The sequence below is a fragment of the Bidens hawaiensis genome, unplaced genomic scaffold, assembly GCF_021521415.1.
Source record: "Bidens hawaiensis isolate Kalapana, Puna unplaced genomic scaffold, B.hawaiensis_p1.1 tig00002977_1, whole genome shotgun sequence".
Taxonomy (NCBI): Eukaryota; Viridiplantae; Streptophyta; class Magnoliopsida; order Asterales; family Asteraceae; genus Bidens; species Bidens hawaiensis.
The window spans coordinates 316611-344299 of record NW_027491160.1 but is presented as its reverse complement, the minus strand read 5'-3'; the positions used below and the strand labels follow the sequence as shown (position 1 = coordinate 344299).

Below are 27689 nucleotides of genomic sequence, written 5' to 3'. Positions count from 1 at the left end.
AAATAAACATTTTGAAAATTTTCCACAGCTACCAAATAGCTGAAAGGATGAAAAAGAAAATGTTAACCTCATTGTTGGTATTTTTTGTTTTTCTGGAATTTTCTCATTTTTGTGTACAATATTGTCTCGTATTTTATTTTTAATAAAAAATGACTTTCTATTAATTAAAGGCAATGGACAGTGCATAATTTATGTACATAGATTAAATGATTATAAGCATATGGTCTGTTTGTAAATTTGTAATATGCATGTGATAAGAAACCAGATTCGAGATCGACGGTCTTCCTAATAAGCAACTAAATAACAAGAATGTAAATTAAAGTAAGACAAGTAATTTGGAACAATCTTCTCTACCTTTTAATTAATGGAGATGGCTTTTAAATAGGCTTATAATTGCATAATGGAAAACATGATGGAGAGCGTGCTATCATAGAGAACATGAATAACATGCAGAATTGAAAAACTAATTATCCTAATAATATGCATTAAAAAAAGGTGGAAACTAGAAATAATGTCATGCAACTTCTAATGGGTCAACGGTTCTTCATGGGTCGGGTCAAGGTGGTGGCTGGATCGTATCAGCATACGTAATTTGTTTATATACATTACTGTGTAGTTGTTATCTACGTTGCGTGATTTTTTATGTAAGTTGCATAGTATTATGAGTAGTTAATTATATGTGTTGTATAATTTGTGCGTGATTATGGTGCGGATCTATATTGATGTATACTCTCGTGCCGAGGACGTGTATCACATATAATTGCTCTCTACACTTCACATGTGAAAGCGTAACGTAATGTTTTGTACAATAACCCCTTCGATACATATATAACTTAGGAGTGTACGTCATTAGGTTTCAGGTTATTCAAATTTAAGATGTTGGAAGACTAAATTCTATGCTAAACCAAATTGGATTCGAGTTAAATCGTTAATTCACCAAAGGATAAGAAAAGGCTAAATGATATAATCAATATGTTTTGAGTTTGACAATCATATTGAATCTGTTAAAAATCACCAACTCAAATTCATAGTTCGATTAAGATGTTAACCATGTCAGAAAACTCAAAACCGGAATTCGAATCGATTTGTTTTTTAATCTCGATTTGAATGATAAAAAAACATATTAAAAATTATTATCTTTATATTAAATGAAATTATGTTTCATCATACTGAAATAAAAGCTACTAAATAATCCAATCGATCTTGAGAGTAGGCACTTTATTAAACACTTGAAACTATTAAGACATTAGAGATTGTTGGATAAAGAATCTATGGGGGTGACTTTTTTGGAACAAAACGGTAAGAGTGGGGGGGGGGGGGGGGGGGGGGGTGGTGTGACCAATCTCACATGATCAAGGCGTGGTTTAGATAGATTAATAATAACGTCATATGAGTGCTAATCATGACGATGCCTTTTGTGTTTTGCACTTTAGGAAACTTACACCTTTAACCCTCAAACTGTTAATGCTTTCTATTGTCACCCAAAACCATGGATATCGAAGAGAATTACCTTAATTTTTGGACTTTGATCCAATTGATTGCTGGCTCGCACACTCCGTTATGTGGTTGTGCCAAGCATGAATCTAGACTCGAGTTACTTCCTACGCATATTATCAGATACTGTATGTTGTATAATATGATCTAAATACATACAACACATAACTTTTGTGATTATATATTAGCTTATTAGCTATTATGCATGTTAGTAATCATGCAACTATTTCATTGTTGGTTAAAATTTCACCCTTACTTTTTCAAATTTACACATAACCATGTCTCTCATTTTTTATAATTTAAATACTACTTTTTTTTTGAAATGTCAAATTCATTAAGCGAGAAAAAACAAAAGACAGCCTACAAGATACAAGAGCCCGAAATACAAAAGAAAAATAAAAAAGAACAGCAACCGAAACAACTACAAGCTTATGACGGAAAATTGACGAAATAATACTTAATCTTAAGCTCTTAACATCATATATATAGTGTTAAAAACCATACGTCATAAATAAACACTAATTCGTCACTTTGTTTTAAATTAATAATAAAACTATGTACAAGTGTGAAAGTAAGAATGCTTGGGGGCATATGAAGGCGGTGGTCAACCTGTGAGCAGTTAGTCAACTGTCTTCTAGTACATATGTCCAACACGTCAAATCTTATCACAAACTAAAGTGGTCTCGCCACTCACACTTCATCATCAACTCTGGTGTCTTGTTACATTCCAAACTTGACATATTACTCCAAGATCAAACATCAAGTAAACAAATATCTCTTGTTTATAATAATCAGAAAATATAACTTAAAAAACTGATTACAAACTCTCAATCTCTAACTCGGTTTGACTCTTGATGAATCCTAACACGGTTGTATCAACTTCTTATTCTAATGTCTAACCATAACTCGGCTTATATAAATTAACCAAACTTGCTAGCCAAGACATTACCAAATATAATAAAACCCTAATAATTCTTGGGTTAGGCCTTACACTTGGGTCAAACAACAATTGAGCCAACAATCACCCCCTCAATTGTTGCATCAAACTCACCCGACTCACCCCCTAATTTCCTACTCGAAATTGGCAGATCTTCAACTTCACGCTTGTCATCATTCTCTTAATTCTCCCGAGACATTTCTTGATCTCTTGCAATGTTCTTTGGGCTCCACTTAGCTTGAAGTAACACTTGCTTCGTTTGATCATTAGACACCTTCTCTTATGCTTGAATCAATTTCTTGACCACGTGTTTAGTTTCTTGAACACTCTTCTTTGGACTTTGAATTTTGGAACTTGGATCTTTGATTGGAATCTGACTCGTAACCAGCCTGTCTTCTTTCAGTCCAACTCTTTGAAGATCCCGACCTGCAAAATTCTTCAGTCCAATACTAGCTCGTTTACCGGGGTTGTACAATCAGTTCTTGGTCCTTGTCACCTTCATCAAAGGCTTACATGTATCATCTTTAATGGTTAGCAAATTGTGTTTCATGTGAATCTTGCATCCACCTTCCGTTGCTTGACCAAGACTTATGATATTGCTCTGTAGGCTTGGGATGCAGTAGACATCGGTCAACAGGCGTTGCTCCCTTGTTTTTCCTTCAATTAAGACCGACCCTTTTCCCCGAATATCAATGCAAGATTCATCTCTGAACTTCACCGTTCCCGTGGCTTGTTCATTCAATTCATAAAAGTACACTTTATTACCCGTCATGTGATTCAATGCTCCGTTGTCAAGATACCAAACATCTTTCTCCATCGGCTCGGTTTCAAAATGCTTTGAAATCACCCCATCTTCATTTAGTAAAACTGTCTTCTTATCACCTTTTATCATAAATAAAGATGGATCAAATTATCAACTTTGTTCAAATTAGATTCTTCCTTTTTCTTCATACGTTTCGGGCACATATACCAAAGTAACCAAACTCATCACAACGGTAACACTGAACATGTGATCTATCCTTTCTTCCCCTTTGACGATCATTGGTTCTTTTTTGTCCCTTATGACTTGACCCACGATCTTGACCACCTCGGTTTTCGCAACCATCTTGGTCCTCATCGTCTCGGTCTTAACCTTCGGTTTCACGGCCTCTTCCACGTCCCTGTGAACTCGGCCAACCCTTACCTCGGCTACCGGACTGATCATATGACATGCCTTTATAACTACTTTCTGATCGATTGAAAAGTAACTAACCTTGTGAATTTGAAGCGCGCTCTCTCCCTCGTAGACGTTCGTCAAACGCATTCAAGTCCCGGATCGATAATCAAACACCAAGTAAACGAATATATCTCGTTTATATTAATCAGAAAATATAACTCAAAAAACTGATTATAAACTCTCAAACCCTAACTCGATTTGACTCTTGATGAACGCTAGCACGGTTGCATCAACTTCTTATTGTAATGTCTAACCATAACTCGACTTATATAGACTAACCAAACTTGCTAGCCAAGACATTACCAAATATAATAAAACCCTAATAATTCTTGGGTTAGGCCTTACACTTGGGCCAACACAACAATTGAGCCAACATTAGACTCATAACCGATACATATATTAATAAGCACACGTTGATTTGCCGAAGAATGATAAAGAAAAAAATTAATTTTTGTTTTACCTCATCATAGTTTTACTTTGTAAATATATTATTTGACTTGTTCTTATTATTTTTCAGATATCATGAACTTTTTATTGGCGGCATCTAACAATGCTAATAAAAGAAAATAATGAAGATGATGTGGCAATCTCACATTCATTCTAGGTCTAATATCTCTTCTCATTCATTCTACATATCCATGGGTTATGGGCAAAATCATTTTGACAAATCTAACATCTAACATCTAACAATACTAATTAAAGAAAATAATGAAGATGATGTGGCAATCTCACATTCATTCTAGGTCTAATCTCTTTTCTCACTCATTCTGCATATCCATGGGTTATGGGCAAAATCATTTTGACAAATGGGTTATAATTTCCTTTATAATCTTTCATCTCATTCATCCTATCTCTCCATGGGTTGTGGGTCAAAATAATTTAGGCAAATGGGTTATAATTTTCTTTATAATTCTCTAATTCCTCGTCTTATTTGTTTTACAAATCCATGGGTCATGGGTCAAAACAATTTTAACAAATGAGTTATAATTTCTCTTATAATTCTCTAACTCTCATCTCATTAATCATAACTATCCATGGGTAATAGGTAAAAACAATTTTGGCAAATGTTGTATACTTGTATATGAAGAGATTTTTTCTAATTTGTAAATTTAATATTATAGACTTCTTATTATTTGTACTATATATTTTGTATTTTCTTTTTACCTTTAATTTTGTTATTTTTTTTCAAATAACAGACCTTATTTATTTTTATTATTTGACATTCTCGTGTAATACACGGGTTCAAGAGCTAGTGATATTTATAATGCGGGCTAACAACCAGCTTATGACAAATAATGAAAACAAGTAATTCACTAGACCTTTCAATTTATTTTATTTATGACTTTTGTCATAAATAAAATATAAATTTATGATATTGACTTTTATATTTTTGTAACTTATTAATGTAATTATGATATTAATTATTCTAACTATTGTTAGAAGTAAAAAACTTATTATATTTACTAGGTTTAAATAGTTCATTGTTTCTTCTTTAAAAACTTATTTTCCAAGTTTCACTAATATTAATTTATTTTTATGACCGATCAATTTAAAATTTGAAAATCTTACTATATATGGATAGAAACCTAACTGTTATAATCTAACTAATATAATAAAGTAACTCAATTCTATTCACGTGTCATTAATCTAGGATGTCCACATAGGACTCCACATAATAACATTTCCATATAATTATTTTCCACATATTCACAATTAATTTTTGGTAACATTAAACTGTTATTTTTTGAAACCAAAATCTTTTTTAATATTTTTGATCAATTAGTTATATATTGACTAGAAATTCACAGCCTTACAAAAATTATTATTTTTAATTAAAACAATCATGCAACAACAATCTTATAAAAAAACAATTAAAACAATCTTCCAAAATGCACACCAGGAATTTTTTTAAAGGGGATGGATCCTCGGCAAACATTTCAATAAAATAAAAGAAAAGAAAATGGGTAATTAAAACGGTTTCTAAATTAGTCAACAACTCAAATTGGTTTATTATTATAGTTAGATGTTTAATTTTTGGTAGTTCCAAAAATAAGCCCTTGATTTTATTAGAAATTATATGTTGCATTCATAGGCTTATTTATAGGGTTTTATTTATAGGATGTATATTGTATTATATTGAATTTGATTTATTGTATTTATTATTTAATTAAAATGGTTTCTGAACTTATGGTGTTTATAAAAAATAAACATCTCCATATATAGTATATAACATCCGCTCGTAGATGCATTCTCCACATTAAAACAATCTTCTGTCTTTGAAGCTTTTGCAAAGTAAGTTCTTCAACTGTTAATTATAAATTTTATATTTAAATGAATTACTTTAGTAAAGTTTTTTATCGTTTGATTTAAAACAGATTACATTGGAGGTTCAAAGCTTTACAATATTGGATGAAATTGATGTTCTCAAAACATCTTCATCTACAGTTAAGGTTAGAGTTTTGAGAGTATGGACTGTCAAGGATAACAAACACTCCAAACGAGAACTTCTTGATGGAGATGGTCCTCATGGATCAATCTATAGGTTTTTTATTGTTTTATATTTTCCTTTATCTATACTACTCTTTTCATTAATTATCTACACATGTTTCTTCTTCTTCTTCTTCTTCTTCTTCTTATTATTATTATTATTATTATTATTATTATTATTATTTCATGATAGGAGATCGAATGCAAGCTACAGTTTTTAAACCCGACATTTTTTTGTTTCAAAAGATTTTTGAATGAAAACTCTATACGGATGAAAATATAAGTTTAAACCTGGTATGTATTTGTAAGCTTAGATTTCAAATAATATTATAAAATCTGTTACTAATGTTTTTTATTTATTTTTTCAGGTATAATTGTACATTTATGTTATATTATTCCTTATTTACTGAATTATTTATTTATCAAATATTTTCTTTTTATGTTATAGACATACTTTAACATCTTTTGTGATATCTGCTGGTAAAAAACTTATGTCAAATATTTGTGTTGATTGAATATGTTTTTTACATTTTATTGTTTCTTGATATATTTTTCACCCGTGTGTAACACGGGTTATTATCTTAGTAAAACAATAATTAAACATTAGGGTCACGCCAAAATGAACGGTATCGCGCTAGCTTAAAATGCATACCTAAACTCTTGCACTACATAACATGACATCTTCACGTCGTTTTGGCCCCCTATGGTAAAGTGGAGTTTCATAATAGAATTGAGATAACTATTTTTGTAGAAAAATAACTCTAAAGAAATAATATTTTCAAAACTTTTGGTTTTATTTGGTAAATGGTTTTTGCATGTGGTGGGTTAAAAAAAGTTTCTTTTTATTATTGTACTAGTTTTAGCGCCCGTATGATGCACTAGAAGCTCAATAGAATACAATTAAACTATAGAAAGTAAATGATTAAATTAAAAAAAACCTATATTTTATCAAATTAAATAGTTTAATAAGTTCACATTATATTTATAATGGAATATTCATATGAATATCTGGTTAACTTCACGCAATTTCTTCTTAATCATGAAAAATATGAGCATAGCGATGTGATGTTATAAGTTGTAATTACATTTTTTTTAATGGGATAGCAAATTCTAACAAAAGATGATATAAAAGAGAAAATCATATCTAAATTAGCATGCCTAAAACACACTTTTGTATTACAAATTTGAAAGAAGTGGATGAGAACTCTATGGATCCATAAAGATTGAATGAATACGTGAGAGTAAAATTATTATTCATTCATAAATTCATCTTGTTATTATCATCTTATATAAATATCGTTCATTAAGTTTTATCACATTCATCCTTTACACTTAAAAGTATGTATAAATTGATTTAATATAAAAGGTATATATGATTTCATTAAAGATATAAATATTTTTATTATACTGACATAAATATTCGTATATTTTTAATCTCTATAATTTACGTAATTAGTTATTAGATTAAATGATTGATTGATATGTTTTAATTACACTGATATAAAATAAGTTTTTATTAAATATAGGAAAATAGTTTGAGCGAGAAATTTTGGCTAACAATGAATCTCCCATTAACATCTGTCCAAGTTTTTTTACTTTAATAAAATAGGTAGATAGGTTTTGAGTAACAAAAAAATCTTTATAAATAAATTCATCAAACAATGTAATATTTTAAAACTCTATTATTATTTATTGGCAAATAAAGTACAATATTTCTTTTCTATTAAAACACTAAAAAAATTCGGTAATTATATCATATAGACCGACAATAGACAAATTAATCGAAAATATGAACTTGTGGTTGAGTGTTAAAAAAATTGTGATAGAGTGATAAGAAAAAGACTCGGTGTTTTACGTGACTCAAGTTTAATTCATGTCTCTCTCATCTAATTTCGATAGCACCAGACGATGATGTAAAACAGGGCAAATAGGTAACGTTCATTGGTTGTTTCCTTTAACCGAATTGACATAAATAACCGAAAGTAACTAAGCAAGGACAATTCGCAATCCCAATAAAAAGATGATGATCACCTTCTCTTGTGGCTTCCAATAAATTGACATAAATACCCCCGTCTTACTAGTAACTTACTACTACATATAACTAACTAGTGATTCTCTCCACGCCAAAACCCTCCGGTCACCGGAATTGTTCACCGTCTCCGGTCGGCGGCAGTAGCAACGTAACGATGAAGCTCCGTTCACGGCTTTACACGGCGGTTGCATGTCTTCAGGCTCGTTTTCTCCTTCTCTCGTTCTTCATTTAATTTACCGTTAGGTTTATAATATTATTGGTGAATTTTTCAGTAAATGTCTACCTGCATATTCATCATTAGTGTGAAGTGTCAATTTTGACTTGATTGCACTCAGTTAGGGGAATTTGGTTGACTGTAAAAGAATTTTAAATAATAATAGTAATAAAATAAATGATGTTTATCTGATTAAAAAATGAATATAAGCTTATTTACATGTTAACCACCGAATTTTGTTTTGTCTCTGCATGATCTAATTTTGTTTTTAAAATAATTTTAATTTTTAAAGTTGTCATTTGTTGAACCTTATTCTATCATCTTTCATCTGTATGGAGCAGGAATATAGTATTTACGTTTAGGATTTTTTTAAGTCAAGTTGGATTTATTAACTTGTTTGGTATTTATTGAACAAATAAGTCTTGATAGAATTCGGTATATTGATTTTGATATGAGCATTGGACCTCTTATAAGAACGCTTATAGAAAATTATCTAATAATGAGTTGAATAGTTGGTATTTATTATTTTAGTCGATTTCTGTATATTTGGAATTTAAAAGTGTGTGTGTGTATATATATTTCTTTATTTATTTTAAAAAGCAAGATAATTTTTTTTTGTTTTATTATGTTTTTAAAAATGTGGTAACCCCTGTTTGTAAGCCTGAGTTATCTCTTAAGCAAATAATAATAATAATAATAAATAAATAAATAAATAAATAAATAAAAATCGTTATCTTTTTAATTTCAAATTTTCTTGTAAGATATTATTTTGTTTTCCTCTGGTAACGTGTAATATTTAATACTTAATATTATATTGATCTATATATGTTAGTTTTATTGAAAAATGGATTGATTATATCCAAACTAAAAATATCCAAAAGAAAAAAAAAACTTCATGTTTGATTCAATATAATTTATATCAAAATGCATGAGACAAAATTGTATATTTAGGTTTACGTTAAATGTTACCAGCTATTTATGAGAAACAAAATTATATCTTAAATGAAAAATTATATCTTGATTTCCTATCATTTAATTTAATGTTGTGATAATCAAGTTTACTGTTGATATATTCTTGCAGGTCTTGTTATTTATATCTATAGGCAGTGCAGAAAGGCCCAATACAAGAATGGTTTCAACTTCCAATGCCTTACCGAGGTGAATTTTTCTTCAATGGTGCATTCTTATAGTGCTCAGACATAATTTAAGTTCACATGATACCAATGTATTTTTGTTTCATGTCATTTTTTACTTATTTGGTGAATTTGAACAACTTACATCTGTTTTAGGGAAAAACATGCTGAAAACTATTGCGCAATGTATGATATATGCGGAGAAAGGAGTGATGGGAAAGTAGTTAACTGCCCTTTTGGCTCTCCATCTGTTGAGGTACATAATAAATTCAAGATAATATAAATAGTATCAATAATTATCAGCACACAAACAAAATACTGGAGCATATTTGGAACTAAAATTGCACAATCTGTTTACTAGCTAATGTATTTGTTTGATATGTTTTACAGCCAAATGACTTATTATCATCTAAGATACAAAGTTTGTGTCCAACTATTTCTGGAAACATATGTTGTACAGAGGTTCAATTCGATACGTTGCGTTCACAAGTCCAACAAGTAAGATGTTTTGCTTCAGTTCTACCTTATAAACAGTGAATCATTACAAAACAACTCTAAAGATTTGATCTTGTTAGGCCGTAAACGTACCGAACGTTCAGTGAACCGTTGGCATTAAGTCTGTTCATTTAATAAATGAACGACATGAACACATGTCTCCTTCGTTCATGTTCTTTTGTTTGCGTTCGTTTAAGTTCGTCTATTTATATATTCATTAGAAAAATTTTGGTCCATTACAATTTAGTCTAATTTAATGAAATTAAAATATCGCCTGTAAGAATTCAGTCTAGTTTTATGATATTTTAGGTCCAACATACTGATGTTCATGTTTTCTTTTAATTGGTGTTTGCTTAGTTATGTTCGTCAATATGCATTCATCTTTGTTCAGTTTTGTTCGTCTACGTTAGTAAACCGTTCATTTTCTTAATGAACAATCACGAACAAGAAACCCTATTGATTTAATTGTGCCGTGTCCGTTTGGTTCATTTACATGCATAGATCATGTTCCATACATTGTTATGTTGTCTTTTATTGCAGGCTATACCCTTTCTGGTTGGATGTCCAGCATGCTTAAGAAATTTTTTGAACCTATTTTGCGAACTTTCATGCTCTCCAAATCAGAGTCAATTCATCAATGTCACTTATATTTCTCAGGTACAATTCTCACATATCTTAATTCCAAAATGAATTTTCTTTTATTATTATTTTTTTTCATATATTGCTTTCAGATGAAGAATAATTCGACTGTGGGTGGGATTGACTACTATATAACTGACACATTTGGAGAGGGTTTATTCGAATCATGTAAGGATGTAAAGTTTGGTACCACAAATTCACGGGCTATTGAGTTTGTTGGCAATGGTGCCAAGAATTTTAAAGGTAAGAAATACATTTATCGTTTTATTATAAACATAGATTCATGCAAAATAATGTACATAAATCAGAATACATCAAACATGATTGTATGCTTGTGTGGCAGAGTGGTTTGCTTTCATTGGTCGAAAAGCAGGCCTTCAGTTACCAGGTTCACCCTATGCAATAAATTTTCGGTCCGATGCTGATGTGGCAGTAGGAATGAAGCCTATGAATGTCACTACTTATTCATGTGGTGACACGTCACTAGGTTGTTCTTGTGGTGATTGTCCTTCTGCTCCTGTTTGTTCCAATTCTGCCCCTCAACCGCTTCATGAAAAGGGTTCTTGTTCAGTGAAGATTGGCACACTTGAGGTTAACCATAAATCATAATTAATTGCAATAATGTCCAATTGATCATTTTATCTATGAATACATTAGATAATCAGATATGCCATACACTCAAACATCTAAGTATTATACTTTACAACTTGTATATTACATCTGGTTAACAGATTCTCACATCGAATATCGAATAGTTACTTCCAAAACACACCCTTCTACTATGATTTAGTGATTTAGTTGTAAAATCCTTGCAGGCAAGATGCATTGAAGTTTCAGTAGCGATGGTGTATATTTTATTGGCCTCCTTGTTTCTTTGGTGGGGTTTGTTGCATAAAAGGAAAGAAAGGAACCCGGATTTGAGAACTAAATCATTGATGAATGTGACTAAGGGTGGTCCAGTACAGCAGGTCCATGGGAAAAAAGATGAGCATATTCCCATGCAGGTAAAAATACTAATTTGCAAATTTGGATATAAATGTACATTAAAGAATATACATATATACATACATGTATGTATGTATGTACATATATACATACATCTGTGTGTGTAGATTTGGTTTCCGGTAAAAGGAGTTTTAACTTTTAACCTAAAAGGTGTGAGAAGGTTGTGGACCACTGATAAAAGGATATTAATGGTTAAGATGATCTAAGGGTGCCACGTCAGCAATTTCTCGAATCAAAAGGAATGGAGGGCTAAACCTGGAATAGCCTACAATTGTTGACTTTTATAAAGTTCTCTTTTTCTTAAAGAATACATTAGTAACTTTTTCATACATTAATATATTTAAAAAAAACTTATATCGTAAAATCGAGCAATTTTTATCTTTAATTTGAGTATCTTATTGTTATATAAAATAAAAGAAAGCTTTTTTTAAGTGTGTTGAACTGGGTGTGATTGCCAAATGGTATTTAAATTTTCAACATGGTGGTGTATTTCTACCCAAGTGTTTTAACTATTACAACATGATGTTTTTATTGTACCCGTTTTTTTATGCATATACCCCTACCCCCTTTGGACATGTGGCGCTTCCTAGCAGCTTCCTACACTTTTTAGATACAATTGGCTTTTTAGTATAATCCCACCCTGTGTGTGTATATGCATCACTTTTGTAGCTATATATATCACAATTTTGTTTTTAGATGTTGGAGGATAACCCTCAAATCACAAGTGGGGTCCAGCTTTCAGTTGTGCAAGGATACATGGCTAAACATTTCAGGTTAGAGCACATAGTCAAATGCTAAATACCTACACATATTATCAATCTTTAAAATCTTGATCAAGATATTGATTTGCAGGTTATATGGAACATGGGTTGCTAGAAATCCAATTATTGTCTTGAGTTCATCATTGGCTGTTGTTCTTTTTCTTTGTTTGGGTTTACTTAGTTTTAAAGTAGAGACACTACCTGAAAAGGTATGAATAAAATTTAAATTACTGCTTTTGTTATTAAAATAATTTTTATTTGTATTAATATGATTAAAATTGTGTTATTGCAGCTTTGGGTAGGTCATGGGAGTAGAGCTGCAGAAGAAAAACAGTACTTTGACAGCCACCTGGCACCTTTCTACAGAATTGAGCAGGTGAGAAAGTATCTTCATGCATGATTGTTTCACGTGAAAGTTAGGCCCATAGAACCAAGCGTTTAGTGAACTATTCGACGGTAAGTTTGTTTATTTAATAAACGAACGAAGATGAACAGAATTTTTGTTCATTTAGTTAAACATACGAACATAAACGCATGTTGGTTTTTTTGTTTTGATACACTCATTTACGTTTTTTAATATATCCAGTTAATTTTTTAGGCTTGTTGTAGTTTAGTCTAGTTTTTATTATTTTTAGGCACAACACATTGTTGTTCACTTCTGTTTTAATTGATTTTATCTTAGTTATGCTTGTTTATCTATGTTTAGTTATGTTTGTTTGTTTACGTTTGTGAACTGTTCATTTATACTGCTCATTAACGTTTGTGAACTGTTCATTTATACTGCTCATTAACGAACACAAACATGTTTATTTTCTTAACGAATGACCACGAACAAGAAAAGCAGTTCGTTCAATTGTTCGTGTTCGATTGTTCAGTTAAAGTTAAAAGAGTTTGGTTCTTTTAATATCTGATAGCTTTTTTTACAAAAATGTTCTCGTGTTTATGAAGTTTCTTAATTTATAGCTACTATTGGCAACAAAACCTCAAGGTGTGGATATGAAACCACCAACTATTGTCACAGAGGAAAATATAAAGTTGCTTTTTGACATACAAGAAAAGGTACTACTTGAATTTACCTTCCAGTTATCAAGTTGATATGCGCCTTGGTTGCATAATATTAATATACAATTTGCATTATTTTAATAAAAGGTAGATGGAATTCGGGCCAATTATACCGGATCATTGGTTTCTTTAACAGACATATGCATGAAACCTCTTGGGGAGGCTTGTGCCACACAAAGTATTCTGCAGGTAGTTATTTTGTTATATTAACTAACAGAGTTAATTAAGCAGATGGTCCCTTTGGTTTGGGCAAAGTAACATGTTTGAGTACTAACTTTGAAAAGTTGCATGCTTGGGATTCATGGTTTTTAATTCTGTAACAAGTTTGGGTATTAACAACCAGCTTTTGTTAATTTATCTGTTAAGTCTAGATGACATGACCAAATACCCTTAAATATTAAAAAAAAAAAAGATTTGGTCATTTTGTTAAAATATAGGCGGGTAGTTAGATGCTTTACCATATGTTCTTTACTGTTGTCTGATGATTTGTTATGGGTATATATGTTGCAGTATTACAAAATGGACCCCCAAAATTTTGATGACTTTGGGGGTGTTGACCATGCTGAATATTGCTTTCAGGTATAACACTGTTTATAGTTTCATGTGAATGGTTGAAAATATGTTTTTAATTATGTCTCGCAATTGGTTTAATTTTTCGAATAATATATTTTAGCATTACACTTCTGATGAGAATTGTATGAGCGCATTCAAAGGCCCACTAGAACCAAGCACAGCATTAGGAGGTTTTTCTGGTAACAATTACTCTGAGGTAATTTTATGATATATATTTATTATCAGTATTGCAAATGTACATATGTTTTATTTATAGTGACTCTATAATGATGATTTAAAGACAGGCGTCTGCATTTATTATAACTTATCCCGTTAACAACGCCATCGATAAAGAAAGCAATGAAACTAAAAAGGCTGTTACTTGGGAGAAAGCCTTCATTCAGTTAGTGCAGGTTTTTAACCTTTTAGTCTTTTATTTTCTAAAACTATAAATTTGATCATATTCTTTGCAATTATTTAACAATATGTTTGAAAACTCAATTAATCTTTGTAACAGGATGAGCTCTTGCCAATGGTGAAATCCAAAAATTTGACATTATCTTATTCATCTGAAAGCTCCATTGAAGAAGAATTGAAAAGAGAAAGTAGTGCAGATGCTATTACAATTATGGTGAGAGCATGATTTATTTGTGTGTTAGTTTCATAATCAACTTTAGGGTCGCTCTAACTTGTATTTAACGGCACATGTTAAAGTAGGGGAATGCACGCAACTGAAATAACCAAACCCAATAAAAAAACTGACGTTTTGGTTTTATGTTTTCTAAAAAATTGATTTTTAGGTTCAGTTTCGGTTTTGCATCAACCAAAAACCAAAAACACTCAAAATGAAACCAAACCAAACCGAAAAAACCCATGTTAAGTCATTTATAAGAAGTTAATAAATGATGTAGCCCAAAAATTTTAGGTCCAAATGTATAACAATCATTTAATTATTAATTGACAAAAAAGGCCCAAATTGTTATTTTGGGTCATTTGTTTTTGGGTCTTTCAAGACCAAATGGTCAAACCAAAAAACACAAAAACCGAACCAAACCCATTGTGAAAACCGAAAAAAACCAAAACCAAGTTACTTTAAAAACCTCAAGAACTGAAATTTTGGTTTCTAGTTTGGGTTGAGCCCAAAACCGACCCATGCACACCCCAGTTAAATTCCATTAATATTGATCTCCTAATTTTTTTTATTATACCAAGTTTTCCCTTGATTTAATTTGAAAGGATCTTTTAGGAATAGTGAATCACGTAAAACCAGGACTTAATTAGTAGAATAAAAGGATTGAACATCATTAATTTTTACTAATTGCTCCTTAAATTTTTAGCATAAAGTTGACCCTTTAATTTGTTGTTCTTCAAATGTCTTCTATCAACTCTTTGTCAGATAAGCTACCTTGTGATGTTTGCTTATATATCATTAGCATTGGGCGATACTCCTCGCTTCACTTCCTTTTATATTTCTTCCAAGGTATTAATCATTATTAAATATTTAATCACTTTATATTTTAACATTTATAATTTTAATTATTCACTAATCTATATTTCTATCCCCAGGTATTGCTTGGGCTTTCGGGAGTGATACTTGTGATGCTTTCTGTTATTGCATCTGTTGGTTTTTTCAGTGCAATTGGAGTAAAATCTACACTCATCATTATGGAAGTCATTCCTTTTCTTGTTTTGGCTGTAAGTTAAGTTTCCACCTTTCTTTCATATGAACAATAATATAGTACAGTTGACCACTAACATGCAGTCAAAATTAATTGGAAACAGGTGGGAGTAGACAATATGTGCATTCTAGTACATGCAGTTAAAAGGCAGCAGGTAGAATTGCCACTAGAAGGCAGAATAAGTAATGCACTTGCAGAAGTGGGCCCATCTATAACTCTAGCTAGTTTATCCGAGGTTTTAGCATTTGCAGTTGGAAGCTTTATTCCTATGCCAGCATGCCGAGTATTTTCTATGTTTGCAGGTATGAACAGGGCTTGTTCGTGTTTGTTTGATTAAGTTTATTCGAACAACTGGATGAACACAGACACTTAAACGGACATATGTTTTTGTTGTGTTCGTTCTTCAAGAAAATGAACATGGTCGTGTTATGTTTGTTCGTTAATATTATAGATGAACTGTTCACAAACATATATGAGTGAACATAAACGAATGTTCACAAATCTAAATGAACAAGCGAGGCATGCGTTCATCTTCATTTGTTTAATCAATATACAAAAATGTGTTCATGTTTGTTCATTTATTAAATGAACGAACGTAAATGGACGAATATAAGCACACGTTCACTAAAGTAAACGAACGAAGAAGACATATGTGCATGTTTGTTCGTTTAATTAAATGAACAAAAAAAAGTGTTTTTATGCTCGTTAAATTATTGAATGAACAAACATAAACGGACTTTCTACCAAACGGTTTAGTGAACATTCGGTTCGTTTACAGGCCTAATGGGTCAAACGACTTGTAGCTAAGTTAACTAACAAGGATATTGGTTGATAGCCATATGAAGTGTATTCAGAATGCATAAAATCCTCCTAAAACTCTTGACTTAGAAAACATTAGATTATTATTATCGACATATACTTTATGTAACTTATGTATAAATTTGAAAAAAATTTCAGCACTGGCAATACTCTTGGACTTTCTTCTGCAAGTTACTGCTTTTGTAGCTTTAATTGTTTTTGACTTTCTAAGAGCTGAAGACCAGAGGGTTGACTGTTTTCCTTGTATTAGAACTTCGGGTTCACTTGCAGATACTGATCAAGGTTTGTTAAATGACTATTTTATTATATTTTCTCATGCTATTTAGGTATCTGAAATCGTTGCTATTGTAGGTAACGATCAGAGAAAATACGGATTACTTGCCCGATACATGAAGGTGAACACTAATTCCATCATTGATAAAATGTTATTTAATATTCTTTTTATGGTCTTATTTGAAACGTATGCTACTTTTCAGGAGGTTCATGCACCCATACTAGGTGTATGGTGGGTCAAACTACTAGTCGTTTCCGTGTTTGCTGCATTATCATTGGCCAGCATTGTAGGTTATTTCATTGATGTATTCTTGATTGTATTTCTTTACAGTTTTTTTCTTTCACCCATCTGGTATTTTATTATCATGTTTTATTATTCTTTAAAAGGCATTATGCACAAGAATCCAACCTGGTTTGGAACAAAAAATAGTTCTGCCACAAGACTCGTATCTTCAGGTATCAGCTGTTGATAATAAAATGTAAACAATTAATCATGCCAAGTATTGATCTGTCATTTTCTCTTCAGGGTTATTTCAATAATGTATCAGAGTATCTCAGAATTGGCCCACCTCTATATTTTGTTGTGAAAAACTATAACTACAGTTCAGAATCAGGTCAGACAAATCAGTTGTGTTCAATCAACCACTGTGATTCAAACTCCCTTTTAAATGAGGTATATTTGTGATTGTTTAAAAAGAATTTCTGAATTACCAATCTAAGATTGTATCTATATAAAATTTTAAAAATTTGCAGATATCAAAAGCTTCTTTGGTACCCACATCCAGCTACATTGCTAAACCTGCTGCATCATGGCTTGATGATTTTCTTGTTTGGGTATCTCCAGAAGCTTTTGGCTGCTGCAGGAAGTTCACTAATCAAACTTATTGTCCTCCTGATGATCAGGTTAGTTAAACAACTACTTACATATTATGCAATATATGAAGTTATATATATTATATTACTTTCTAAGTTTATGTGCTTAAAGTATATGATGATTTTCAGCCTCCTTGTTGTTTTTTAAGTGATGATTCTTGTAGTGTAAATGGATTTTGCAAAGACTGTACCACGGTAACTACTACATATCTTGTATAATAATATTTCTCTATAAAGATTAAAATATGATTTAACTGAAATTTGTACATTTTAGTGTTTTCGTCACTCAGATTTACAAAACGATCGTCCGACTACAACACAATTTAAGGAGAAGCTTCCATGGTTTCTTGCTGCTTTGCCTTCTGCTGACTGTGCAAAAGGCGGCCGTGGGGCCTACACCAATAGTGTGGATCTTAACGGTTCGTGAAGCGCCATGTATTTAATAGTATCACAGAACCACTTTTTTTCATTTTTGTCTGATTTGTTTTGTTTGACCATTTGACCCGTTAATGATATAATAGTCTATATTTTGTTGGCAGGCTTTGAGGATGGTGTCATTCCAACATCCTCCTTCCGTACATATCACACCCCCTTAAACAAGCAGGTAGAAAACTATATATTAAAAATGAAGCGAGTTTTTATATCATCCTATTAAATAATCAAAAAGAATTTTAAATTCAGGTTGATTTTGTCAACTCAATGAGGGCTGCACGAGAATTTAGTTCACGGGTCTCCAATTCCTTAAAGGTAATACACATAAGCATGCAGCGACTCATGTTTGTATTTTTGTATACTTTTATTAGATGGTGGCAATTTCGACCCATTTACTTATGAATTGGTTGAGTTGGGCTGTTTTTTATCTCAAAGCGGGTTAAACAGAAAACTTATCTAATTCATTCTTATTCAAAGATATAGATAATTTATTAACAGCATTTTTTTAATAATCGTAAGTTCATAACTAACATTTACCTCCTTTTGCAGATTGAGGTTTTTCCTTATTCGGTATTTTACATGTTCTTTGAACAATATCTTGACATATGGAAGACAGCATTGATCAGTCTTGCAGTAGCTACTGGTTAGTGAATTTTCCGTAGTATATGGTTTGACCGTTTGGCTTACTTTGCAGAACCAGCAACTTACTTTCCCATTATTTTACAGGCGCCGTATTTGTTGTCTGCCTGGTTATTACGTGCAGGTTAGTTTTGGAACCTATTATCTTATTATTTTGACTTAAAGTTGTAATACGAAATTTTTTATGATGGTTTCATTTCAGCATATGGAGCTCGGGAATAATTGTTCTTGTTCTGGTGATGATACTTGTGGATCTACTGGTATATGTCATTCTTGTTGCTTTCCTGTTGAAAATTATAGTAAGCTCTATCATTTTCTTGAAGAGATTTATAATTTCATTGTATGCAGGGAGTCATGGCTGTTTTGAACATCCAACTGAATGCTGTGTCTGTTGTGAACCTTGTGATGTCAGTTGGTATTTCTGTCGAGTTTTGTGTACATATAACACATGCTTTTTTGGTAAGTGGCTCTTTTATTGCTGTATTTTATCAATACTGTTATCATGCGTAGAAAGGTCACTTCTCACTGGTAGTTTACTTTACCGACAGGCTAGTAGCGGTGATAGAGATCAACGGGCAAAGGAGTCTTTGGCTACAATGGGTGCTTCAGTTTTCAGGTTTCCAATTTTATTTTTCATTTATTTCTTCATTTCATTTATATCACCTATTATTGCCTGTTTTAATTTAAAAACAAATCATGAAACTAAAACATTTTTTTAATGTCTTTTTGCTGCAGTGGAATAACAATCACAAAGCTGGTAGGAGTAATAGTCCTTTGCTTCTCAAGGACCGAAATATTTGTGGTATTATTCTACTTTTAAATATTTTTACCCACTTACTTATGAATGGGTTGATTTGAGTTGTGTTTTATCTCAAATGGGTTGAAGCCCAAATTTTATCATTAACGCAGACAGACAACCTCCAAAATCAGTGTGTATTCAAAGATTTATATTATAAGTACAATAAATTGTTTTTGAAGACAATACTTGTTTGTATATATTTTTAATTGGAAAGAAACTATTTATGGGCAACTCGACCCGGCCAACCTCTTCGACAAAACACCTTTTACTTAGAACTAGTAGGGGTGTAAACCAGTTGAGCCAAGCTCAGCTCGCTTAACTTACCAGAACTCGAGCTCTTTTCATGCTCTATTTCTGAAGATAGAGCTTGGCTCATGAGCAGTTTTCCAAGGTTGAGCTAAGCTCGGGCTTCGCTCATTTATATTTACTAATTAATTCATATACGTTTGTAATTGTTTTTTTATATATTTACTTTAATTATAACTTTTATATATAACATAACATATATTATTAAGAATTGTTATCATAACTTCATAGATAATAATATATAGTATATAAATATATTTTTAGTATTTTAAATAAAAGGTGATACGCTTGTGAGCCAGCATGAGCTTGTTAAGTGAAGCTCAGTCTCATTTATTAAATAAGCTTATTTCAAGGCTCGGGCCCATTTTAATCTTGGCTCGATTCGAGCTTTTAGCGAGCTGATCTTGAGTATGTGAGATATTTCGTTTAGTATTAAAAACCAGTTTATGGTATGCAGGTTTACTACTTCCAAATGTACCTAGCCTTGGTTCTTCTTGGTTTCTTGCATGGTCTGATATTCTTACCAGTAAGTTGGCATACATTAATATGTTCATGAAACCTATTTAACTGCAAACTGCTACTGATCATCTGTTTGCATGCAGGTGGTATTAAGCATGTTCGGGCCGCCTTCAAGACGAGTTCTTGTTGAGAGGAAAGATGATAACAAGTTTTGTGCTTCGCCATCATTATAACTTGTGATGCACGAAAAACTGTTAATATATAGGGGTACCTCAAGTTATAGATTACAGCTAGATGAAGATAGATGTAACTTAACTTGTAAGTTATAACCGCCCTTTTTTCTAGTTATCAACCACTTATAGCTTTTAGCGCGGTTATTAATTTGTTTCGAGCGTCTTAAGGTCTCAATTATGTAGCTTACAAACATATCTATTGTGTTTCTGCAACCAATTACAACAATGTACAAGCTTTTATGCGTACAATACAAGTTACTACATCTTCGGTCCATGAACCGTGTGATCTCCTTTTACAAGGTGGCATTACTACCTACACTGCCACCTGTATGATGTGGTTCAGAAAGAGCCAGTTGAATGGTCCCGCCATTACACGATCTATAAACATCAACGCACTCCTCTAAATCGGCATCGCATGTTAAAAGAACCCATTCGGAATCATCATCAAAGTACTTGAGATGAAAACAGTTGATATCGGCTATACTAAACCGCTTAGCAATTTCTTCTAGTATTTGAACATATCCCCATTCCTTTTGCAACCGAAAACGCACTTTTTCTTCACCATAAGTTACTTTTACTCTCAGAGTACTATTATCTCGAGCATTCCCGCCTGTCGGGGTTAGTGTTGAAGCAGGTGGGAGCTCAGTTAACGACTTATTACACGATTTTTGAAACACCGTTGGTTCTTGTTCTTGCTCTTGACTATATAGTGAAACATGAAGCTCGACATCACTCCAAGCTTGTTTCAAAACATTATCACCAGCGAACGGGTGGGTCTCACTCGAACATGATTGACCAGAACTCGAAGTCTGACTGCACGATAATGAATGCGACTTCGTGACACCCTCAATGGCCTTTGAAGGTGAAAACGGGCTTGTTTTGGCGTCTGAAGTGGGAATATTTGAAAAGTTTGAATAAAACGAGTCAATTTGGAATGAACCCGGGGTCCCGTGAACTGAATCCATCACGAGCTGGAGCTTTCGTAACGAGTGACCAACTTTCTTGATCTTACGTGAAGGCCAACGTTGGATCCCGTGTTGTCGACATATCCTTTTCAAAGTTGTTGGACAAACTGCAAAAACAAAAATGGTATAAGATACAACCATAAGCATGCGGGCCGGGTAACAGGTCAAAACAGGTTAGGCTGTGTGCATTGAAAACAGATTATGAGTTGACTGTTGACCTGTTATTCTTTCAGCTTATTATTCTATTTGACCCGAATCATAGGTAAACGGGTTGAAATTAACATAATCAACCTGAAAAGGCCCGAATGCTTACCGCCAAGGTTCTTAGCAGCGTCTTTCAAGCTACCAGCAAAATACTGTTTAAGCATTTCCAAAGTGATGGCCTTCTCGGTCTTTGCACCGCCCCGCCGTCTCTCGGGCCTCTTAATACCATCATTGACCAAACTACCCTCACCAGAACCCGACTCAATCTGTTGTTCACTAACCAAATCCACAGGCTTTTCCGCCAACATTTCTTCAACTTTCACTACTTTCTCTAAACTATCGATCACAACCGAACCTTCTTCCAATAACTCGTTATCGGTAACAACCCGTAAATTCCGGCACGTATTTTCGATAATGCCCGACAACGAGTTAAGCAAACCCATTTGTTTTTCTTGATCTTTACAATCCACTGGTAAAAAGAACTCCAAAACGTAATCAACATTGCCTGTTAAAGTGCTTCTAAACCGAATTGCAACGACCCCGCATAACCCAAAAACCCGAGCATGGTGCGAAAGAGGGTACTCGGTTTTTGTCATTAATGTTACATCTGATACATAACACGATTGGTTCGTGGTAAAAGCTCTACCAACAACGCCTTCGCCTTTTAACAAGTGGTGCTCGGAGCACGCTTCTTGAAAATCTTTAAAATGGGGATCGTGCACGTAGCACGCAGGGTCCACAGTCGATATGCAACGGATCAAGTTCGTGTCTGAGTGTCGGGACCCGTCTTTTCCTTGTTGTATGCACGGGACCCATGTTTGAGCCAACGGTAAGTTATGCGTTTCGCATGCCGTTTTTAGGATCTCGAGAATCTCGGGTAATGCGGGTTGGTACGGGCCCGGACCTTGCGTCACCTCGAATTTGGGAGTGTTTGAAGGTTCAGAACTCCCGAGGTCAACCGCCTGTCAAAAACATGAACAAGAAAAGCCGCTCATTTATTGTTCATGTTCGTTCGTTACACTGCAACCGAACAGACACGAACATGAACATAAGTTCGGTCCGTTTATAGGCTTATATATTACAAATTAATAACTACCAAATTGTAAGATTTTTACCAACAATATACATTCTTTTGGTAATACTTAGCTTTTAAAAGATAACAATATACCTCAAGAGCTTTACAACAGTCTTCAATCTCGAGTGCGTAATTACTCTTTCGAGTAGTCATAACAACCTCGATAACACCGAGACAACTTCGTCTATCCCGATAAAAAATGGGGACCGCAACGCTCCCCCGAACATCATACTCTTGAGCATGAACAACCCTCGGGTACTCCACGGGTTTAAAAAACCGAACATCAGGAGTCCATTCGGGAACTTTGCCCATAAATACCCTTCCGGGTAATCCAACAACATCCTTCGAATCATCCTCGGTTGCAAAGCAATAGGTTTCCGATATGTTTCTAAATTTAGAAAGTTGTGGGCAACCGGGCCCGAGTGAGAAAAGTTGATCATTAGTACTCAAAATTTTAGTTCCTTCTCGGGTTTCCGGTAGCCATATTTGGATAAGCGCGTGCTGGTGTAACGCAGATTGTTTAATGTTCTCGATCGCGTAAGCGAGTCGTTCTTTCACACCAACATTCACACTTGGCAGGATCCGCCATCTTCGCCTCAACTGATCATGAAACCCAACCGAATTACTAACACGGGCTTTTGACCCGTCTGCAGTTTGACTTTGACTTTGATGTTGACTAACAATTTCCTGAACACCTTCTGGTATATGATCAATGTTGTTGAACTCCAAGGGCTGCCACATAAACGAAGGATCGAAAACCGGAATATTACCATTATTACTATTATTGTATACAAATTCGGATCCGTTTGTTGCTTGTAACCAACATCCTTCTTGAAAGAGTTCATCATCCATGTAACCGAAATCCATCATGGATTCGAATGGATACCGGAATATGTTATTAGCAGGAAATAGACCATTATCCATAGCTATGATCTTGTACTCCAAATCCCACAAAGAACTTTATTGTTTATATTTCAAGAACTAATCTGTCAAAATAAAATTATTTGACTATGAATCAAGGTAATTACAATTCAAAACTATTTATACTAAAATATAAACAATTATCAGTTTATACTAAAATGTTTGAACAATTATATTTTGGTACCTCCTGGCTCTTGATTTTGATCACAAGTTTGGAACTCTTTGTTGATATATTAATCAAAACCTGTCAAAAAGAAACAACAAGAACATTACTTGATGAGAATTAACAAATTTAACACTCAAAAAATATAAACTTTTAATCAAATCCCAGAAATTTAATCTAAAAATGAAGATTTTTTTTTTTTTTGTCAATTTAAATTCCAAAAATACAAGAAAAATATAAACTTGCCAATCAAATCTGTGAGGGAAACAAAACAGACTAGACTTTAAATCCCACAAAATTCATTCAAATCTGAGTGAAAAGAAAGAAAAAGAATGATTTAGAGATTATATGCTTGGCAAATCAAAAGATTCTACCAACATGTTTATGAAAGAATAAAAGATGAACAGTTTATGAAATTAGATTCTTGAATATTCCATATATTGGTTTACCAAGAAAAATAATTCCTAAAATGCCCATGAACAGTTAATGAGATAAGTTTATGTTGTTAGTCTGAATCAAACAGACAGACAGACACACACATACATGCATAGTAATCATCTGAGTAATAATTATATCTTGCCTTGTAATAATCATCTCCATGAAAGCCTGCCTGCTTAATTCTTTGTTTGTTGTTTGTTGAAGATTCTTCTTTATAATAATCTCAGAAACCCCACCACAAAACTATAGGGAATCCCACAGGCTAGTCAACCTGCAGCTTAATATAAACAACACACCACTTCGGCTTTCAAATATTAATATTGTTAAGATGTACCCAAAGTCCCAAACTACACAAATCTTGTATATCTCATTAACAATACTTATTAATATCATCTTTACTTTTCTTAGGTGTCTAAATTGTGTCAGGTTAATTTTTTTTTTTTTAGACTAAACACTAACTCATTTGTTAAACATGTTGGATATGACAATTCCAAACCTGATATTTATGTGCCGTGTTGAAAATTATTGTCACAATTCCTATTTTATTTTTCATATATGGTATATTGTGACTATTGTCTATGAAATTAACAACTTGGACGTTATATTCAAGAAATGTATCATCTTATTATTATCTTTTTATAACCTAAAGTATTAAAGGTAACATATGTAATATAAAAATGAAAAAGGAGAATGACATCACAATTTAGAGACCATGAAATATTATAAAATGGGTGATGTAAGCAAGTTGCAAATAAAATATATGGGTCATGTTTGTGGAGACTTGTTTATTAAAGTAGGCAAGAAATAAAAAGAATTGGATTTGGGTGGTGGGTGATGGATAGTGGATGGGCAAGGCAAGTACTTAGCAAATGCAAAATGCAAAAAGATTAGGTTTTTAGTCACAAAACTATTAAATTTAAGCCCATCTTTGTTCTGGCTTCTAACAACATGACCACCATACTTTGTGTGTATATATAAAATTTTAAAGACGTTCCATAAGTATCATATAGTTATGACATAAAGTTTTTATTATTATTATTAGCCTATGGTGATAACTATCTATGTTGTTGATGAGAGAATGAATTTTATAAATGTGTAATTAAGAAGTAGAAATGAGTCTAGTAAGATAACCTACGGTGATAACTATATAGGTTGTTGATGAGTATTGCCCGTGATAATTGAGATGATTATGGTAAATGAAGCAATTGGTTTGACTGACGTTCATTTTACATGTAGTCTAACTGATATTAACTTAAGACTAGCATGTTCTATCTATGTCTACCGGCTGCTACCAAGAATCTCAATATCATCTTGTTCTATAGTGGTTAAGATCTCAATATTAACTTTAAAGTGTTATGATTATATGAATATTCAATAATTTTTTTTATCGATTATTCAAAGAATCACCGCAAGCATATGAGCTTGATATCGAATATACTGCCGTAAAATCTTGATCTGGTCCAATTTTGTTTGAATTGGACTAATTATTACACAAAACTACACTTGATTACCTTTGCTAAATAAAAGGACACTTTTATTAACTGATTAAGTGGCCTATGAATGGAAAATTGATTTAGCTCTATATATTTCATTGCACTATACAGAATATGTCTATCATGTCAACTTAATTTTGCATTAACGATTTATTTGAAAATCTCACACATAATTGTATAGTATTGTGGCCAAACCAAAGAAAGTAAAACAAACGTTGAAAAATTGTAAAATCAGCTAAAGCTTATTATTGCTTATATATTATGCATTATAAAATTCACAGTCGGCTACGTTTTTCTGCTTTGACTCTCTTGGGTACTTCTTACCCTCTCAATCAATTTTTTTTATAAACATGCTTTAATAATTTATAATCAATACTTTTTTAATTTATCAATAAAACATGAAAATTTATTTGGCAGCATATATCTTCATTAATCATTATATATTCAATATGAAGATGTTATTTTGTGTATATAAATTATTAACACGAAGGGATTAGATTTTCCTTGTTAGCATAGATAGATAATTAACAACTACGTCACATATATAAAAAAAATCAAAAATAGGGTTTAGTGGATTTAGTTGCAAGGTTAGGTTTGGATGCTTAACCCCTATATTAAATTCATAATCACAACTATATATATATATATATATATATATATATATATATATATATATATATATATATATATATATATTGTGATGTTAATCCGGTTAAGCTCAAATCTTAGCGTCATAAGAATGGTGCAATATTTGAGGAGTTCATTGGCACAAAGGGATTGCATATATATTTTCCTTGTAAACTCTTTATTAATAACACTCAACTAATGATAATGTCCCAAAAAGTTTTTTAAAATATCATGCATAACATAGCTTTACACTATTATCCAACTAGTTAGTTGATTTTTTTATAGCAAAAGCAATATTATATGCAATCCAAAAGTTGGGTGTAAGCTGTGGTTGTGGTCCAAAAGAAACTCATAGCTACTACAGCATGTACAATAAGTGAGCTCGAATAAAACATGTTGATCCATCCCTAGGCCTTTGCATTCTTTATTCATATGATTGGGTGTTTTACCTAAAAGTATGTATGTATCATACACAAATTCTTTTATTCTTTCTAGTTCTTCACATCCATTGATCATTGAGTAGTGAATATAATCGCTATGTTGTGATATCAGTTGTTGGTTTCGGGTTTACGATAATATGAGTATGAATAAACATATAAGGAGCACATAGATCATAGTTGAAGATTTTGAATGCTTAGATGTATAAACAAATAGAAAACCATGACCGATAACTTGGTACTTGCCTAATTATGTACAATGCGACTTTCTGTTTCACAGTGAAGTCCTAAAGTGGTACAAAATAGCGGAGGGTAGATATAAGATGAAGTAGCATGCGACAACCTTATTACATGAGGGTAAAGCCACATGTGCTTAGGATTTATCAATTTTTATATCGATGGTTGTATGATCTTGGTAGAAACAAAAGTTAATATAGTATTTGAAGAAACGTGGATATACTCACTGGTAGCAGATCTACTTTCCTCGGGTTTTGATTGTACTATTTCACCGATGGTTCTTCTGGATCCGTGTTCTTCCACCTACAAAATGAACAACGCCGTTAACTTACCCCTCAGAAAGGGACAGAGGGGTCCTCTTTGGGGTAACCCTCCGGCGTGAGAATAAGTATACGTAGGAGAAGATAATAATGTCAGAGTAAGGGAATCTGGAGAGTATTGCTTAATAGCTGAATACTGTATGATTGTGAGACTGTGTGTTTGTATGTAACTGACTGTGAGTGAATGTAATTCAATATGATTGAATGTGATATCACTGCCTGTAACTGTCAATGATTGAGTATGAATGTCCATCAAAGTGGAGTTGATGC

General features: G+C 32.5%; 2 protein-coding genes across 2 annotated transcripts; one reads left to right on the top strand and one right to left on the bottom strand.

The window, feature by feature from the left end:
• Positions 1-9442: 9442 nt before the first annotated feature.
• On the top strand, positions 9443-20674 carry LOC143621929 (uncharacterized). The gene is made up of 37 exons (XM_077093201.1): positions 9443-9538; positions 9670-9769; positions 9904-10011; positions 10549-10665; positions 10740-10890; positions 10991-11238; positions 11463-11651; positions 12349-12425; positions 12505-12622; positions 12706-12789; positions 13377-13472; positions 13563-13664; positions 13986-14054; positions 14149-14244; positions 14333-14440; positions 14545-14658; positions 15424-15507; positions 15594-15722; positions 15810-16008; positions 16664-16807; positions 16877-16920; positions 17002-17085; positions 17186-17254; positions 17325-17471; positions 17552-17701; positions 17801-17866; positions 17946-18090; positions 18211-18275; positions 18353-18418; positions 18653-18746; positions 18830-18866; positions 18945-19002; positions 19091-19201; positions 19291-19358; positions 19478-19544; positions 20305-20373; positions 20450-20674. Exons 1-37 carry the CDS (start codon positions 9510-9512, stop codon positions 20537-20539), a joined length of 3792 nt encoding a protein of 1263 aa, XP_076949316.1. The 5' UTR covers positions 9443-9509; the 3' UTR covers positions 20540-20674.
• A 1-nt stretch (position 20675) lies between these two features.
• On the bottom strand, positions 20676-23722 carry LOC143621930 (protein NLP5-like). The gene is made up of 3 exons (XM_077093203.1): positions 22877-23722; positions 21818-22670; positions 20676-21611 (listed from the first exon to the last, which is right to left on the bottom strand). Exons 1-3 carry the CDS (start codon positions 23705-23707, stop codon positions 20833-20835), a joined length of 2463 nt encoding a protein of 820 aa, XP_076949318.1. The 5' UTR covers positions 23708-23722; the 3' UTR covers positions 20676-20832.
• Between the last annotated feature and the right edge of the window lie 3967 nt (positions 23723-27689).

Coding starts and splice junctions, on each gene's coding strand:
- LOC143621929 (XM_077093201.1), top strand. CDS start 9,510: ATGGTTTCAACTTCCAATGCCTTACCGAG. Junction 9,539..9,669: donor ACTTCCAATGCCTTACCGAG/GTGAATTTTTCT, acceptor CATCTGTTTTAG/GGAAAAACATGCTGAAAACT. Junction 16,009..16,663: donor AGTATTTTCTATGTTTGCAG/GTATGAACAGGG, acceptor AAAAAATTTCAG/CACTGGCAATACTCTTGGAC.
- LOC143621930 (XM_077093203.1), bottom strand. CDS start 23,707: ATGGATAATGGTCTATTTCCTGCTAATAACATATTCCGGTATCCATTC. Junction 22,671..22,876: donor ACTGTTGTAAAGCTCTTGAG/GTATATTGTTAT, acceptor TGTTTTTGACAG/GCGGTTGACCTCGGGAGTTC. Junction 21,612..21,817: donor CGCTGCTAAGAACCTTGGCG/GTAAGCATTCGG, acceptor TTGTTTTTGCAG/TTTGTCCAACAACTTTGAAA.